Genomic DNA, 14,535 nt, shown 5'->3' on the forward strand with positions numbered 1-14,535 from the left:
AACGCCGGCAAAAAAGCCGCTGGGTGAGGCCAGCAGTTCTCGTGCCTCATGTTAGGGGGCGCCGGTGAGCCCTGAGATTATGACGCTAAAAATTAATAGAATAAGTGATAGCAAGCAGCAAGTCCTTTTCGTATGGACTTTATTTACAAGTAAAGGTAAGACGATAATAAGATTTGTGCTTTTTTCTATGCTGCAGTTTGTATATGAAAAAACATGTTGAAATGATATTTTAAACAAAACACGTTAACTGATGTCAATAAAATGGTGAATAAGTTACTTAGTATGGGTCATACGTTTGTAAATCTGACTGATGACGTCAGTGCCTCACCAGCCATTAACCTCACCGCACGTCACTGCATTGCACCCACTTGTGGCTGTATTGTACAAGCAAAAACATAAAGGAAATAAGTCCCCTCCAACTACAACACATGGAGATGAGCAGAGGGGAAAGTACAGAACCTTTGGGGGATCCGGTGTTGATGGTCTTTCCCAGTTGCACTTGCTGCCTGCAGTCTGTCATAAAGACATGAGTCAGGAATGTGAAGTTGTTGTAGCTTGTCCTAAACGACGTAGGATCCTGGGGAGTCCAGATGCTGCAGCATTAAGAGTTGTGACAGATTCACTGCATCACTCATGGATCTGTTGGTTGACAAACTGCAATGAGTCCAGGATTGGGACTGTGAAGGTCTTCAGGAGAGGCAAGAACAGAGGACCAAATGATGAGGAGAAAGCAGCTAAAGCCAGACAAAATGCTAAAACACAGGCGAAAACATGAATCTCACTACAGAAAAGGTCAAAGACGGGATCTGACAACAAAAGGAGCTGAAGACAAAGATTTTGTAGGTTTAATATTTTTATTGCATTTTAGTGTTGAAAAACCTGTTCTGATACTTGTTTGGTGCTGGGGGCTCCAGTGCCGAGCTCTCTGCAACCGTTTCTGGATGTTACCCAGAAACAGGGGACTGTTACATCCACAGTGCAAGTACAGCAGGTCATTCCTCCCCACAGCCATCAAACTATAAAACACAGTACTACAGTTACACACTATGTGCCTACATGGTGAATTTCATTTGTTGTTGCTGTTGTTGTTTCTGTCGTTTTGGTTCTTATAATGGGTATCATTGTTTGCTGTGTATTTTCATAGTTTAATTTTAATGTAACTTAATCGTCAAGTAATTTAAAGATGTTCTTCTGTTCTTTAATACTGTTGAATGTCACTTTACTTCTGCAGACAAAAGAATTTCCTCATCGTGGGATGAAGAAAGTCTTATTCATCCACATTGCACGTCCCTCAGCCGGCTCCTCCGTCCACTCCAGGGGGCCTTGGCTGCCATTGCTGCTGCACTCTCTGCTGTGAGCTCTTTGTTATGTACCATCATGTACAATGTTGTTTTTCTTGTTGGCATTTCAATTTAGTGAATCAAAGATATTTTCTTGAAGTCATTTTTGATCATTCAAAACTTTATTCTGTTGGCTTTATTTACACAATTGGTACTCCATTTGTGGTCCTCTCCAAAAAATTCCATATTACAGAATAGTCCATTATACATGGATACATGGGATCTATTTTTGAAATGCATTTAATACATTACAGAACGACTGGTTTTGATAAAGCGCATAATAAACTAATAGAAACACAATATATTAAACAAGTTTTCTACTGTTACTCGGTGGGAGGAAATTCCTCCATATAGCCTGATGACAAGAATCCTCCAGAAAACTGGATTTTCTTGATGATCTGTACATTTTGTTTTTATTTATTGTTCAATTTGGAGCAGTAAAACTACAGATTGCTTTGTCAGCAAACATGGAATTGATTTTACAGATGAACTGTCATCTTTTTCCATAGTCAATAGTGACACCATGATTCTGCCACACATGGGTTTTTGTTTGTGTTTTGAACAAGTACTTCTACTTACTTCCCTCCAACACACTAGAAACTGAAGAACTTAAAAATACAATATAATTTCATTTTCATTTTTCCCATAAATGACTTTATAATGAATATCATTGTGTGGAGGATTAATGAAGAACAGCGTCAAACCTCTTGCAAATATGAGTAAATACCTACATGGATGATGATGTAATCACTTGGATTAAATGAGGCAAATATAATTTATACAAAGGACTAAAAACAGCCAAAGTAGAAATTTTAGGGCACAATTCTGGCTTGTCGGGACACCAATGCAGTGCCCTTATTTTTAGTTTACTACATTTTAATCGTCGTCTGCTACGATCCACAGCATAGAAATAGTAATCAAAAACAGGACGACACCTCCAACATAAAAAACAGTGAAGATTTTGTGGATTTTTTGTGATAGTTTGGTCCAGTAACCAATATTTTCCCTCCTGCTGCTGAGCAGAGACACAGTTTTCTTCACCTCATCCAGCTCATGAGAAAACAGATCCAGGGCCAAGGAAACATCCAACCGCTGACTGCTGCTGTCCTGCAGAGAGGATGAAGTTGTTATTTTCAGTCACCTCGTTGCTATGCCAGGACAGACCGTTTCAACAAGAACACATCATTGTTATTGGAGGACTTCTAATAATCCTGCAACAAAAAAGTATTTTTCTGAATTTTTAGTTTTTTGTTGTTGTTTTGTAAAACACAAATCATAAATTGAACTGGAACAAAACTGTGACAGAAAGAATTTGATGCACATAGCCTATGCTCACCTTTCACCTTCTTTTAACTATTAAGTTATTAACTAAATGTGTTAATCTTATGGCAAAATTCATCTTCATTTTGGCTGCAGTCAATCAACATGTTAGCGTGAATCCTTCCTGCCCGGTAACTGCTCAGAACGGTGCTGTGGGATGTGTTGGCATTTTCTGACATGTATGTTTTCCTGTTGGAAGTTCATTTGATTGTGCATGAAGAAAGTTATAGGTCATATTTCTATCTTCTTGGCACGTCTTAACCTTGTTTTTATACACAAATTAGTAAAATCATTTACATTAAAGCAAACATAGATCTTACCTTTTTGGGTGAAGGTGTGTTTTGATCAGTCTCGTCATCGTGGATGGCTGCAGACAAACAGCATTTCTGCATTACTGGACATATTTCAGGGTAATGCATAGACATGAATTAACTATATACACAAGCCAACATTTCCTTATAGAAATGAAACAACAGCTTGATTGTCTTGACATACATGGGGGTAAATAAGTATTTGGACACCCTGTGAGTTTGCATGTTCTCCCAATTAGAAATCCTGGAGGGGTCTGACATTTTCATCTTAGGTGCATGTCAACTGTGAGAGACTTAATTTAAAATATTCAGGAATTCACGTTGTATAATTTATTTCAACCAATTTATTTTTATGCTACTGCTGCAAAGAAGTATTTGAGCACCTTTCTGACCCTCAAAGACCTGTCAGTCCGCCTTTAAATAGTCCGCCTTCACTCCACTTATTGTCCTAAATTAGAAGAACCTGTTTGAGGTTGTTAGCTACATAAAGACACCTGTCCACTTCATACAATCAGTAAGACTCCAACACTAACATGGCCAAGACAAAAGAGCTGTCGAGAGACACCACAAATAAAACTGAAGACCTCCACGAGGCTGGAAAGGGCTACGGGGCAATTACCAAACAGCTTAGGGAAAAAATATCCGCTGTTGGAGAGATTATTTGTAATTGGAAGAAGCTAAACATGACTGACAATTTCCCTTGGACTGGGGCTCCATTAAATATCTGACCTCTTGGGGTCTCAATGATTGTAACAAAGGTGAGGGCTCAGCGCAGAACTACACTGGAGGGGCAAGTCAATGACCTGAAAAGTGTTGGGACCTTTGCTTCCAAGGTTACTGTTGGTAACACACTAAGATGGTCCCCCTGCTTAATCATCATTGTGCAATATAGTAAGTGCAATATATCTCTGCCATCATGGGCATAACTGTTTTTTGTTTTGTTTAACTACTACCTCTTTGTGAAAATTTCTATTTTCTATTGCACATTTTGCACCTTTGTACATTTTTTTGGTACTTGGTATATTGTATTTTTCATTTTGTGAAATTATTTTATTATTCTATTATTTCTGTGAAATTATTTTCTATGCATGCTAGCACTAAATAGTGAGCAGCTTTTATCATTTCATTGTATACGCATATGATGCAAATTGTACATGTGCACAGTGACCATAAAGGCATTCTATTCTATTCTATTCTATTCTATTCTATTCTATTCTATTCTATTCTATTCTATTCTATTCTATTCTATTCTATTCTATTCTATTCTATTCTAAACTAGCACATGCCCAGGGCCATCTAAAGTTTGCCAATGACCATTTGGATGATCAAGAGGCGTCATGGGAGAAAGTCAAGTGGTCAGATGAGACCAATATAGAACTTTTTGGGCTTAATTCCACTCCTGGAGGAAAAAGAACGAGTACTATCCCAAGAATACCATCCTAACTGTGAAGTATGGGGGTGGTAGCATCATGCTATGGGGGTATTTTTCTGCACATGGAAAAGGACGACTACACTGTAATAAGGAGAGAATGACCGGGGCCATGTATTGCAAGATTTTGGGAAACAACCTCCTTCCATCAGTTAGGGCACTGAAGATGGGTCATAGCTGGGTCTTTCCTCAAAACATGACAACAACCTGAAGCACACAACAGGAAAACCAAGGAGTAGCTCAGTAAGAAACATATCAAGGTCCTGGTGTGGCTTGAAAAATGAGAATATTTCTCTTACAGTGGACATGCACCAAAGATGACATTTTCAGACTCCTTCATGATTTCTAAGTAGGAGAAATTGCAAATCACACTGTATTGTAATCATTTCCAACGTATGTTTTTGTATTATGAGATGAATCAAACCTGTAAGACTATTTCTGCAGTTGACTTTAATTTTCTCGTCATTTTGCTCTGCATTGAGAGCTGGGTCTCCTTCACTTTCTTGGGATTCTGAGTCTTTCTCCATCAAATGCATGACCACAATTGTCTCTATTACGCTGAGCAGCATCAGACCAAATACTCCAATACAGTAGAGAACTAAAGGGAGCAGACAGCAGAGCGTTAGTATGGAAACCTTTTGTTCAATATTATTTTACAAAAATCTTTAAGTAACACTGCATCCTCCTGATTTTTCAGAAGAAACACTTGCCTGGTATCAGGATAAAGTGGCTTAACAGTAAAATAAGCTGCATGTATCCTGAGATTAAAACATATTTCTAAAATCAATTTAAAAAAAAAAGCATTGGAAAAATATGGAAAAAGAAAGAGATAGACCTCGTGCAGATTAAATCTGAAATATAAATTTAAAATACAATTTTAGAACCACTTAACTGAAACATCATCACACTAAACCCCAATTAGTTCTCCCTGGAGCTCTCAACAGCATAAAACCTGGATGACTTTACCTACAAGTGGAATCGTTTCCGTTGAGGATGGCAGAATCTCATTAAGAATAAGCTGCATCACCGTCACAGCGAGCAGTACTGTGACTTTGAAGCTGAGTTTCTCGCCTCCATTATCCGGAATGAGCAAAGAGGCCATATCCAGGATGATGAGAAACAAGATGGGAACCAAAAAATTGAAACAATAGAGGGTTGATCGCCTGCTCATGCTGATCTGTAAAATGAGAAGATGAACTGTTGTGCCTTTAAAGTTTGCATGATGTGGTTAGATAAGTTGTAACAAGAAAAAAAAACATACAAGGGTACCAGTTTGCAGCTGAATTGTCACCTGTCACTGAATGAGTTACTTGGTCCATTTCTGATCACCTTTCCTTCGTGGAGTCACTCCCTGACAGAGAATGCTGGCAATCCTCCAGCTTTCATTTAGAAACATTCAATTTCTAACTGTGGTTATTTCCTTTTTGCTAAATTTCACTAAAATGATTGTTGAGGATGATATTTTCCTTCATTTGGAGGTTGCGAGGAGATCCTCTTCTTTTGTTTGCCTGCCCCTGAGGGATTCCTCAGGGATCAGTAATAGAGCTACTGAGGAGCAACTGAGGCCACAATAAGCTTTGTCCCCCTAACTTTAGAGTCATTATTAGTGTCACCACTGACAAAGATTTAGAAATAATCATGACAAGCTCTTTTAAGCATTGCAAAAATAACAAAAGCAATGCTTTTAAATGTCATAAAAACAATAATAATAGAAACCATTAAAAAAACTTACTTTTGATTTGTAATGTCCTTCCACTCTCCTTTTGACAGTTGCCACCCTCACCCCATACAAAATGTTGTAGCTCCGCCCCTGCTAGGGATGTTCCCCTTTTTCTCGCCTGTCACCAAAGGAGTTGTTGGGAAGGCTCTGGCAGGCTACTCTACTGCCTGTCTCTTTTAAAAGGGATGCTCAGATGCTTCCTGTCCCTTTACAGCAGTGGTCATTTGGATTTCTGCTGTTGTTTTAGTTTTGTACTGTCCCACATTCAGGGTACTTACCGGTAGTTTGTTTGTGATTTTAAGTCATTTTAGTTAACCAAATAAAGGTGTTTGAGTTTCTGTCACAAGCAAGTTATTGTTTGGGTTCCCCCCCACCTTAATTCCTGACAAATGCATGTGAACATACTTACAGTGTAAATAACTGATGTTTTGTTGTAGCCCAAACTGTCTTCAGTTTTCTTCTGGACTGTTATGTTTTTGAACACCCACTCGTACTGCGCCCGCATGTTGTCACGCGACCACTTTGTGATTTCTGTATTGTTTGTATACACAGACAAACTTATTTCGTAATCTGAAAAGAAATATTTATGTTTTAGAAAGGAAGTGTTTCAGTTTGATGTTTGGGTTAATCCAACTTTGCAGTTCATGCTATTTTAGTAGATTCAAAAGGGTCTTACCCCTGTGAAAGATTGACTTGAAGGTGATAGTACAGCTCTGAGTGTCAAAGGGGAATCTGTAAACGTGCATCTGGCAGGTGCTGATGATCACTTGATCATTCTTATAAACTACGTAACCATGATTATCTATTTGAAGAAGAGGACTTGGTGGCGCTTTGTCCTTCTCTATCCTGGATATAAAAAAAGGGATTTAGCTAAATTCCATTGAGGACTGTAAGGGTATGTACATTTTTTATAAAGTTTAAATAATTATATTCCCCATTTCACATTTGATTAATGGCATAAAATATTTAAATGTAAAAATATACAGTGGAGCAAAAAGTATTTAGTCAGCCACATTTTGTGTGTTGTTCTCCCACTTAGAAGAGAGAAAGGACTGTAATTTTCATCATAGGTAGACATCAATAATGAAAGACAAAATGAGAAAAAAAATTCAAACGATCACATTGTCTGATTTTTAACGAATTTACTTGTAAATTACGGATTGAGACATTGTATGTTCATTTTATTATAATGTCAAAATGACAAAGTGCTGTGGACAAAAAATGTGATGGCAGCAAAAACTGACCAACGCATCATTCCAGTCCAATGTGTGGAAACACTTTGAATTTAGAAAAGACCATGTGACAGTGTTGAAGAATGTTCTAGCAATGTTCTGTTTGTATTATTTTGAAAAACAACACTGGGCTGAACGTTAGGAAACTAAAATGTGAATAGATTTGCCATCAGTTCTTGTTTCCTTGTTTGTACATGTACACACTTGATTGTCTTGCAAGAAGTATACAAGGAATTTGGAGAACTTCACCTTACCTAGGTATTCATCTTTGAGTCGCATGCTTGAATTTTTGGCTCAAGATGTTATGGATCAATTTTAGGTCAGTGAATCAGATCTTTCAAAATGAAGTAGAATCAAAAGTAAATCGAATCCTAAACCACAAATATTAAATTCAATTGAATTGTTAAAATGAAAATTGTTACACAGCTACTATTTCAGTTTATCAGTCCAACATTTTTTTTTGCTTAATTACAAGTTTTGTGTATAATTTGGAAATCCTATGTGGGTATCAACATTGATAATTGTTTTACAATTTATTACTAATTATCCTAAAGCTACGTTATTTTTAATACCCATAATTATCCTGCTGCATGATAAAGGAGTTGCATTATGGTTTGGGTGCGATCTTCTTAAAATTGGTAGAAAATGTGTTTCTGGCCCTACAAAAGACTGGCGAGCTGTTGAGGTTGTACCCTGCCTTCACCCAATAGTAGCTCCAGCAACCCTATGACCCTGAAAGAGATTCAGCTCCAAGACATTCTGTGTCACGAAGGAGCTGGTATGTTTGAGATAAAAACAGATCATTCCTTTCCCCTACTACTTACTGTCAACTCGTTTTCTAAATTTTTGACTCATGAGATCATAAAAACCTTGTCTCAAAATTTTTAAGGTTCATCAGTCTACTTTCTTTTTTTTGTGTGGCAAATTTCTGCTTAACCTTTGTATTATTATGCTAATGAGTGGTCTTCGTGTCTCTTGTTTAAAGTAGCTGAAATATCTTCTAAGATTTTTGTCAGATCCAAAGTTTCCTGTGGCAAGCTCACAGGTTTATCTCTTGTCTGAAATCACATTTGTATATTTTAATGTACTCTTCCATCTAATGCACGTAATTGTGAGTTAAGGCAAAAATGCTTGAATACTTACATCTCCTCAATTGTCAGATCAGGTTTCCATAAAACCTGATTTGGAACTGTAAAATTTCTTATTCCACAAAGGTCTTTGGGTTTCCATTTAATATATTCATTGAACCATTTCTGTAAAAATAAAAAGTATGAAAGACTAATAAAGTATCATTAATTGGAAGGGGTGGGTACCAAGCATCATGCAGAATATGTAAATTATTATTTGCTTTTAAACTTACCATGTAAATCCAGACATATGATACAAAAGTTTGATCAACTTCTCTCTGTAGACAACAAAACAAAGCACATGTGGTGTTCAGAGAAAAAGAAGGTTGTTACAATCAAAATATCAATGAAAGGTTTAGTAACTCACCACATCTAGAATTGCATAAAGGATCATTTTGATGTACACTCGTGTTACACGTCTGTGGTTTTTAACAGGCCGGATCATGGCAAACAGGTCTTTGTCTTTGGTCAGGTTCAAGTATTCCAAAACTTTGTAGTAGCTGCAATTTTCTTCTAGAGCACCAATAACAAGGATAAGGTGTTGGTTTGTGTTATCAGAAGACATAAATGTAATGCTGTATATCGTGAACTTTACCTGATGTTTCAGGAGAACGATTATCAGAAGACAGTGACCCATTTTGAACCTTATTGAAACCTGAGGCTGACCAGACGCCTAAAGCTGAAACTGCAATAAGTCATCTTTTTAAACGGATTATTCACAGACATCCAATGCTGACATTGTTCTAAGTTTAAACATAGTGCAAACAGTGTAAACCAGGGGTGCCCACACAAAGATATACCTACGTACCTACCTACATATATATATATATATATATATATATATATATATATATATATATATATATATATATATATATAAACAATCATCTTGCTCCTCTTTCAAGTATTTTTATTTATATATTTAAATATTTCTGTTCCTGTAATAGACTCGGATCTGTCCAGGATATAACCAGTCTTTGCTCGGCAATTAAGCTCCAGCCTTCTCTTGAGCCTGAACCGGACTAGGCGGCTTTAGAAAATGACTGAATAATTAAATAAATGATATCGCTTCCAGTAATGCATGCCAAGCTTTAGGTTCAATGAAGTAAAAAACAAAACCAAAAAAAAAACAACACTTTGTGAAGCTGTAATGTCCTTTTCACCAAGAGTCTCTACTAGATCTAAAAAGAGATATTTCACAAACAGGGATTTCAGTTATAAGATGACACCATGAGAATAACTATCTAACACTTAAAGGTATTTTTCACCTTAAGAAATCACCAGACTTACGGAAAAGTAAGAAAAAATTAGAACAAAGCATTTACTGACGACAATAAAATAACATTAAAAAAAATTCTGGTCAACCTAATCCACTCAATAAAAAAGGCTAATAACATTTAAAAGAAATTATGGCACACATGCATTTTAAGAGATTACAACAGCTTACCGGTGAGGAAAAGCACAAAGACAGATTGTGCAAGCATTGTGGTTGAGAAGCTCCGTACCGGCTGTTTCCTTTTGCATGAATATCCCCGTTGCATGCCAACACCCCTTGTATTTAATGACTCACTGGTCCATTTTACTTTCAAATCAAAGATGCTCATCTGCAAATGTCTGTGGTTACTTATGGCATTAAAGTAATAACAGCAAATGTTTCTTTTATCAAACTGGAACTGGAAACCATCTGATAAGCGCATTAAAAACCATCCTAGTTGTTCCACAGTTAGCAGGAAATATAATGCCACAGATCATTTTACATTGTCCTTTTTGCTTTGAGGCAAACATTTTATTGCTTAAGATTTATAAGTAGAGTATTAGCAAATGACTTTCTGAAAGGACAAAAACTTTAGACAGATTGTGGCTTAAAAAGGTGGAAAAGGCAGTTTTTATGAGAACCTCATTTGATTTTGCTCTTTCAACTCAAGAATTCCTGAAAAAATGTCGAAACATTATTATAATTCATATTATTATTTTTTTTAAATATACCACTGCAAGGATTTATGATTGACTGTAAGAATCAAAAAAGTGCATGATGTTTCATATTTAAAACAGCAAAAATACTATATCAACCACAAGATTTAAGAGGTGGAGCAAATATACGCCACAAAGACTAAAAATGATGACACAATTTCAGTCTGCGTGTGAACAGTAAGTAAGAGAATTTCACAGGTAAGAAGGATTCACAGAAAAGCAATGCATTGCGCCCCTTTGTAGCAAAGGACGTTTTTCTGTAGCATAATTAAAAATAAAAGTCAAAACCAGAAATGCTTTTTCATTTTCAAAATGAAGCTCCATTTGTTCACTTAAAATTAAAAAGAATAAACAATCTGCCACATTTTATTTTTCTTCCTCAACGCCGCTTATTCTGTCACTAAATTAAAATGATAAAGAAAATGGGAATTTGAAATTTCGTTTTGAAAACGTTCTCTAGTAAATGTGTAGCAAAATTCAATTAGAAATATCTAATTGGACAATTAAAATGGATTAACAGAAATGCTGTTTCATTTTCACAATGGAACTGCATTAAATGACTCAAAAACAAAATTAAAAATCTGTCCTTCGAAATGCTTTTTTGTTTTTTTTCTTCATCATCACACAGTCTGTGACATATTTAAAGCGAAAACGCAGAGAGGGGATTGCATTTTAATTTTCACATTCACCCTGCAAAAGATGTCGCAAAATTCGATTGCACTCAGCATTTCCAGGAACTTTGACAAATTACTGAGGATTTCTGGAGCAAACATGGCATCGTCCATATCGTTGAAAATGTCGACTGAATTCTAAATCACTGCACTGCTCGCTGTGACGGTGATGCTGCCTCTTCTTGATGAGATTCTGACATTCTCAACAGACACGATTCCACTTGTAGGTAAAAGACCTATCCAAATTTTATTTTGGTGGGAACATCACAAATAACCTATTGGGGTTTGTTGTGATGAGTTTTTACCATTGGTTAAGTATTTCTGAAATTTTATTTTACATTTGATTTGCACAAGGCATTTTTTCTTTACTGATTTTAAGGCAATGTCACATTGGCAATACATACATTATGCACATTATCAACAGTCTTTGTCATGCATGCATGATACACATAATTCACAAGTGTTTCTTTCGTTTGTCATCCGTCAATTTGCGCAGATGTCCGTCGATGGTTTCAGCCAACAGGTCTTTCTGTGAATTCAGTTTGAGCCGTTAATAAATTCATTTTATCAATTGATTCAAATTTGTAGTTCTAGATTTTCCCATTTTTTGGGGGAGAATCTAGCTTTTGTTTACCCAGCATTTTGCTTTCTTGGAGTGAATCTGTCCTTGCTTTCTCAGCATGTTTTAGTTTGCGTTTACTGTTGGATGACATTAAAAAATGTCGTCATGCCATTTATGAATTACTTTTAGATCATTTCATTTTCTTGTTTTACCTTCATCGATTTATGATGGGGAGCCGGTTTAGCTCGTGCTGGTTTGCGGCGCCTTCCGTCCGTGAAACCTGGGTTCGAATCCGGGCTGCTCCCTGTTCCCTTCTCCACCTCTGTGCCGGTCCCAAGCCCGGTTGCTTTGAGAAGGTTGCGTCAGGAAGGGCATCCGGCGTAAAACACATTGCCAAGTTTACCATGCGACTTGTTCGCTGTGGCGACCCCTGATGGGAAAAAAGCCGAAAGAGAAAGAAGAAGAAGAAGACCTTCATCGATTTATGATAGCTTACAATTACAAACGTAATCTGGCGGGAGCTAGTCACTGAGACTCAGAAAGCTAGTGTGGTAAGTGCGGAAAAACGGAGAGTAAGAAAATAAGTAGATCTTCTGCTTAGCACGTTTTCATGACCCAGCATTCTAGTTCCATCTAAATGCATCATCTACCGGTACACACAAATCTGGAGACATGAAAGGTGTCTCAAATATGATCCCTGTGTGGTTTTGTGTGTGTGTACCAGGGGATTGGTGCTTACTATTTAAAGATTTGTATGCGTAAGAGCCATCTTAAGCTTCGTAGTAAGTTTTAAGATGGTGTAATTTCAAGTGCGCAAATTTAACTTTTTATATTTTTGTCCTACGCACAAAATGTATTGGATGAGCCAAGAAATATGCACACAAAAAGTTAGACACAAACAGCCAGACACAAGTAATCCTGTGATTTTATTTTGTCTCGATAGAAAAAGGTGAATTTCTATTTCAAATACTCTGCTGCTAATTCCTGCTGCATGATAAAGGATCTTTAGCTGCAATCTTCTTTAAATTGGTGGGAAATATGTTTCTGGTCCGGCAACAGACTGACGACCTTTTCAGGGTGTTCCCTGCCTTCACCCAATAGTGGCTGGGTTGGCTCCAGCAACCCATGACCCCAGAAAGGGTTCAGCTCTGAGACATTCTGTCACAAATGAGCTGGTATGTTTGGTGTAATGAACAGATCATTCCTTTTTCCCAGCACTATTATTACTGACTCTTTGGTAAAAGTAAATATTTGACTCATTAGATCATAAAAACTTGTCTCAAAAAATAATGGCCTATTAGTCAACTTTTTAGCAGATTCCAGTTTTGCCTTGCTATTCTTCTTGCTAATGGGTGATTTGCATCTTCTGGTGTATTTTCTGTAGTTGTAATAATAAAGTTTAGAGCAAATAGTAGATTGGGATGCACTCACTCCCCCTCTCATTGTTGCTGCGCTTACTTTTTTTTAACTCTCATTAGTCATCCCAATGGGATCCCATTTAATATGTTCATTGTCCCATGTCTGTAAAAGTAAAAAGGATGAAAAACTAATAAAGTATCATTAATGAAAAGGGGTGGGTACCAAGCATCCTGCAGAATACACAGATTATTTTTTGCTTTTAAACTTACCAAGTAAATCCAGACATATGAAACCAAAGATTGATCATTTTTTCTCTGTAGACAACAAAACAAAGCACATGTGGTGTTCGGAGGAAAAGAAGGTTATTACATATAAAATATCAATGAAAGGTTTAGTAACTCACCACATCTAGAATTGCATAAATGACCATGCCAAGGTACACATTTGTTGTACTTTGATGGTGTTTAACAGGCCGGCTCATGACATACAGGTTGTTGTCTTTGGTCAGGTTCAAGTATTCCAAAACTTTGTGGTAGCTGCAATTTTCTTCTGGAGTAACGAAAACAAGGATAAAGTGTTGGTTTGTGTTATTGGAAAACATAAATGTAATGCCGTATCTCGTGCACTTTACCTGATGTTTCAGCAGAACCATTATCTGAGGCAGTGACCCATTTTGAACTTCAGTGAATCCTGAGGTTGACCACACACCTAAAGCTGAAACTGCAATAAGTCATCTTTTTAAACTGAGTATTCACAGACATCCAATGCTTAGATTGATGTGAAACACCTAAGTTAAGTTTAAACACAGAATTAAAGCTATAAAAAAGATTTTGAAGCAACAACTGAATGCTGAGTCAGCAGAAAAAGAGGGATGCTGTCATCATCTTGCTCATCCTTCAGACATTTTTATTTAGGATATGTTTCTGTTCCTGTAATAGATTAGAATCTGTCCGGCGTATACCCCATCTTCGCCTGACAGTCACTCAGTAAGCATCAACCTTCCCATAACCCAAAATCAGAGGAAGTGGGTTTAGAACGTGACTTAATAATTAAATAAATGATACTGCTTCGTGGAATGCCTGCCACCGTTCAGGGTAAAAAAACAAAAACAAATCTTGTATGGGCCCCTTTGTCTCAGGCATTGTTGTTTTAAGCAAAAAATAGGATAGCCTGACAATTTGCAAACCTTTTTTTTTTTACTTTTAGACATTTTGTTGCACTTAGAATCTTCACCAAGACCTAGAAGAGGATAATTCACAAACAGGGATTTCTGTTTTTAATATGACACACTGCAGTTTGCTGAATTGAAAAATATTATTTGACCTTAAGTAATCACCAAACAGTTGAGAAGTTCGAAACAACTGGAATAAAGCATTCACTAAGAACAGTATAATAACATAAATGTATCTTTCTGGTCAACCAGATCCACGTAATGCAAAAATGTTCATTAATAACATTTAGAGAAAGTTAATGAACACATGCTTTTCAAAAGA

At 36.7% G+C, this 14,535-nt stretch overlaps 1 protein-coding gene across 2 annotated transcripts; it reads right to left on the minus strand.

Annotated features, from left to right (window-relative positions):
- Window positions 1–1,443: 1,443 nt before the first annotated feature.
- On the minus strand, window positions 1,444–10,171 carry LOC101163948 (5-hydroxytryptamine receptor 3A). Of its 2 annotated transcripts, none has more exons than XM_011492462.4 (11): window positions 9,927–10,171; window positions 9,075–9,164; window positions 8,847–8,992; window positions 8,713–8,757; window positions 8,496–8,605; window positions 6,797–6,966; window positions 6,530–6,690; window positions 5,367–5,577; window positions 4,825–4,998; window positions 2,981–3,027; window positions 1,444–2,447 (listed from the first exon to the last, which is right to left on the minus strand). In XM_011492462.4, exons 1-11 carry the CDS (start codon window positions 10,081–10,083, stop codon window positions 2,217–2,219), a joined length of 1,542 nt encoding a protein of 513 aa, XP_011490764.4. In that variant the 5' UTR covers window positions 10,084–10,171; the 3' UTR covers window positions 1,444–2,216. The 2 variants fall into 2 exon arrangements, with proteins under 2 accessions (XP_011490764.4, XP_011490763.4); XM_011492461.4 differs by having other exon boundaries at window positions 1,746–2,447; window positions 2,981–3,054; window positions 9,927–10,167.
- Window positions 10,172–14,535: the final 4,364 nt, after the last annotated feature.

Source organism: Oryzias latipes, chromosome 19 (assembly GCF_053564925.1).
Source record: "Oryzias latipes strain Hd-rR chromosome 19, Olatipes_Hd-rR_3.1".
NCBI lineage: Eukaryota > Metazoa > Chordata > Actinopteri > Beloniformes > Adrianichthyidae > Oryzias > Oryzias latipes.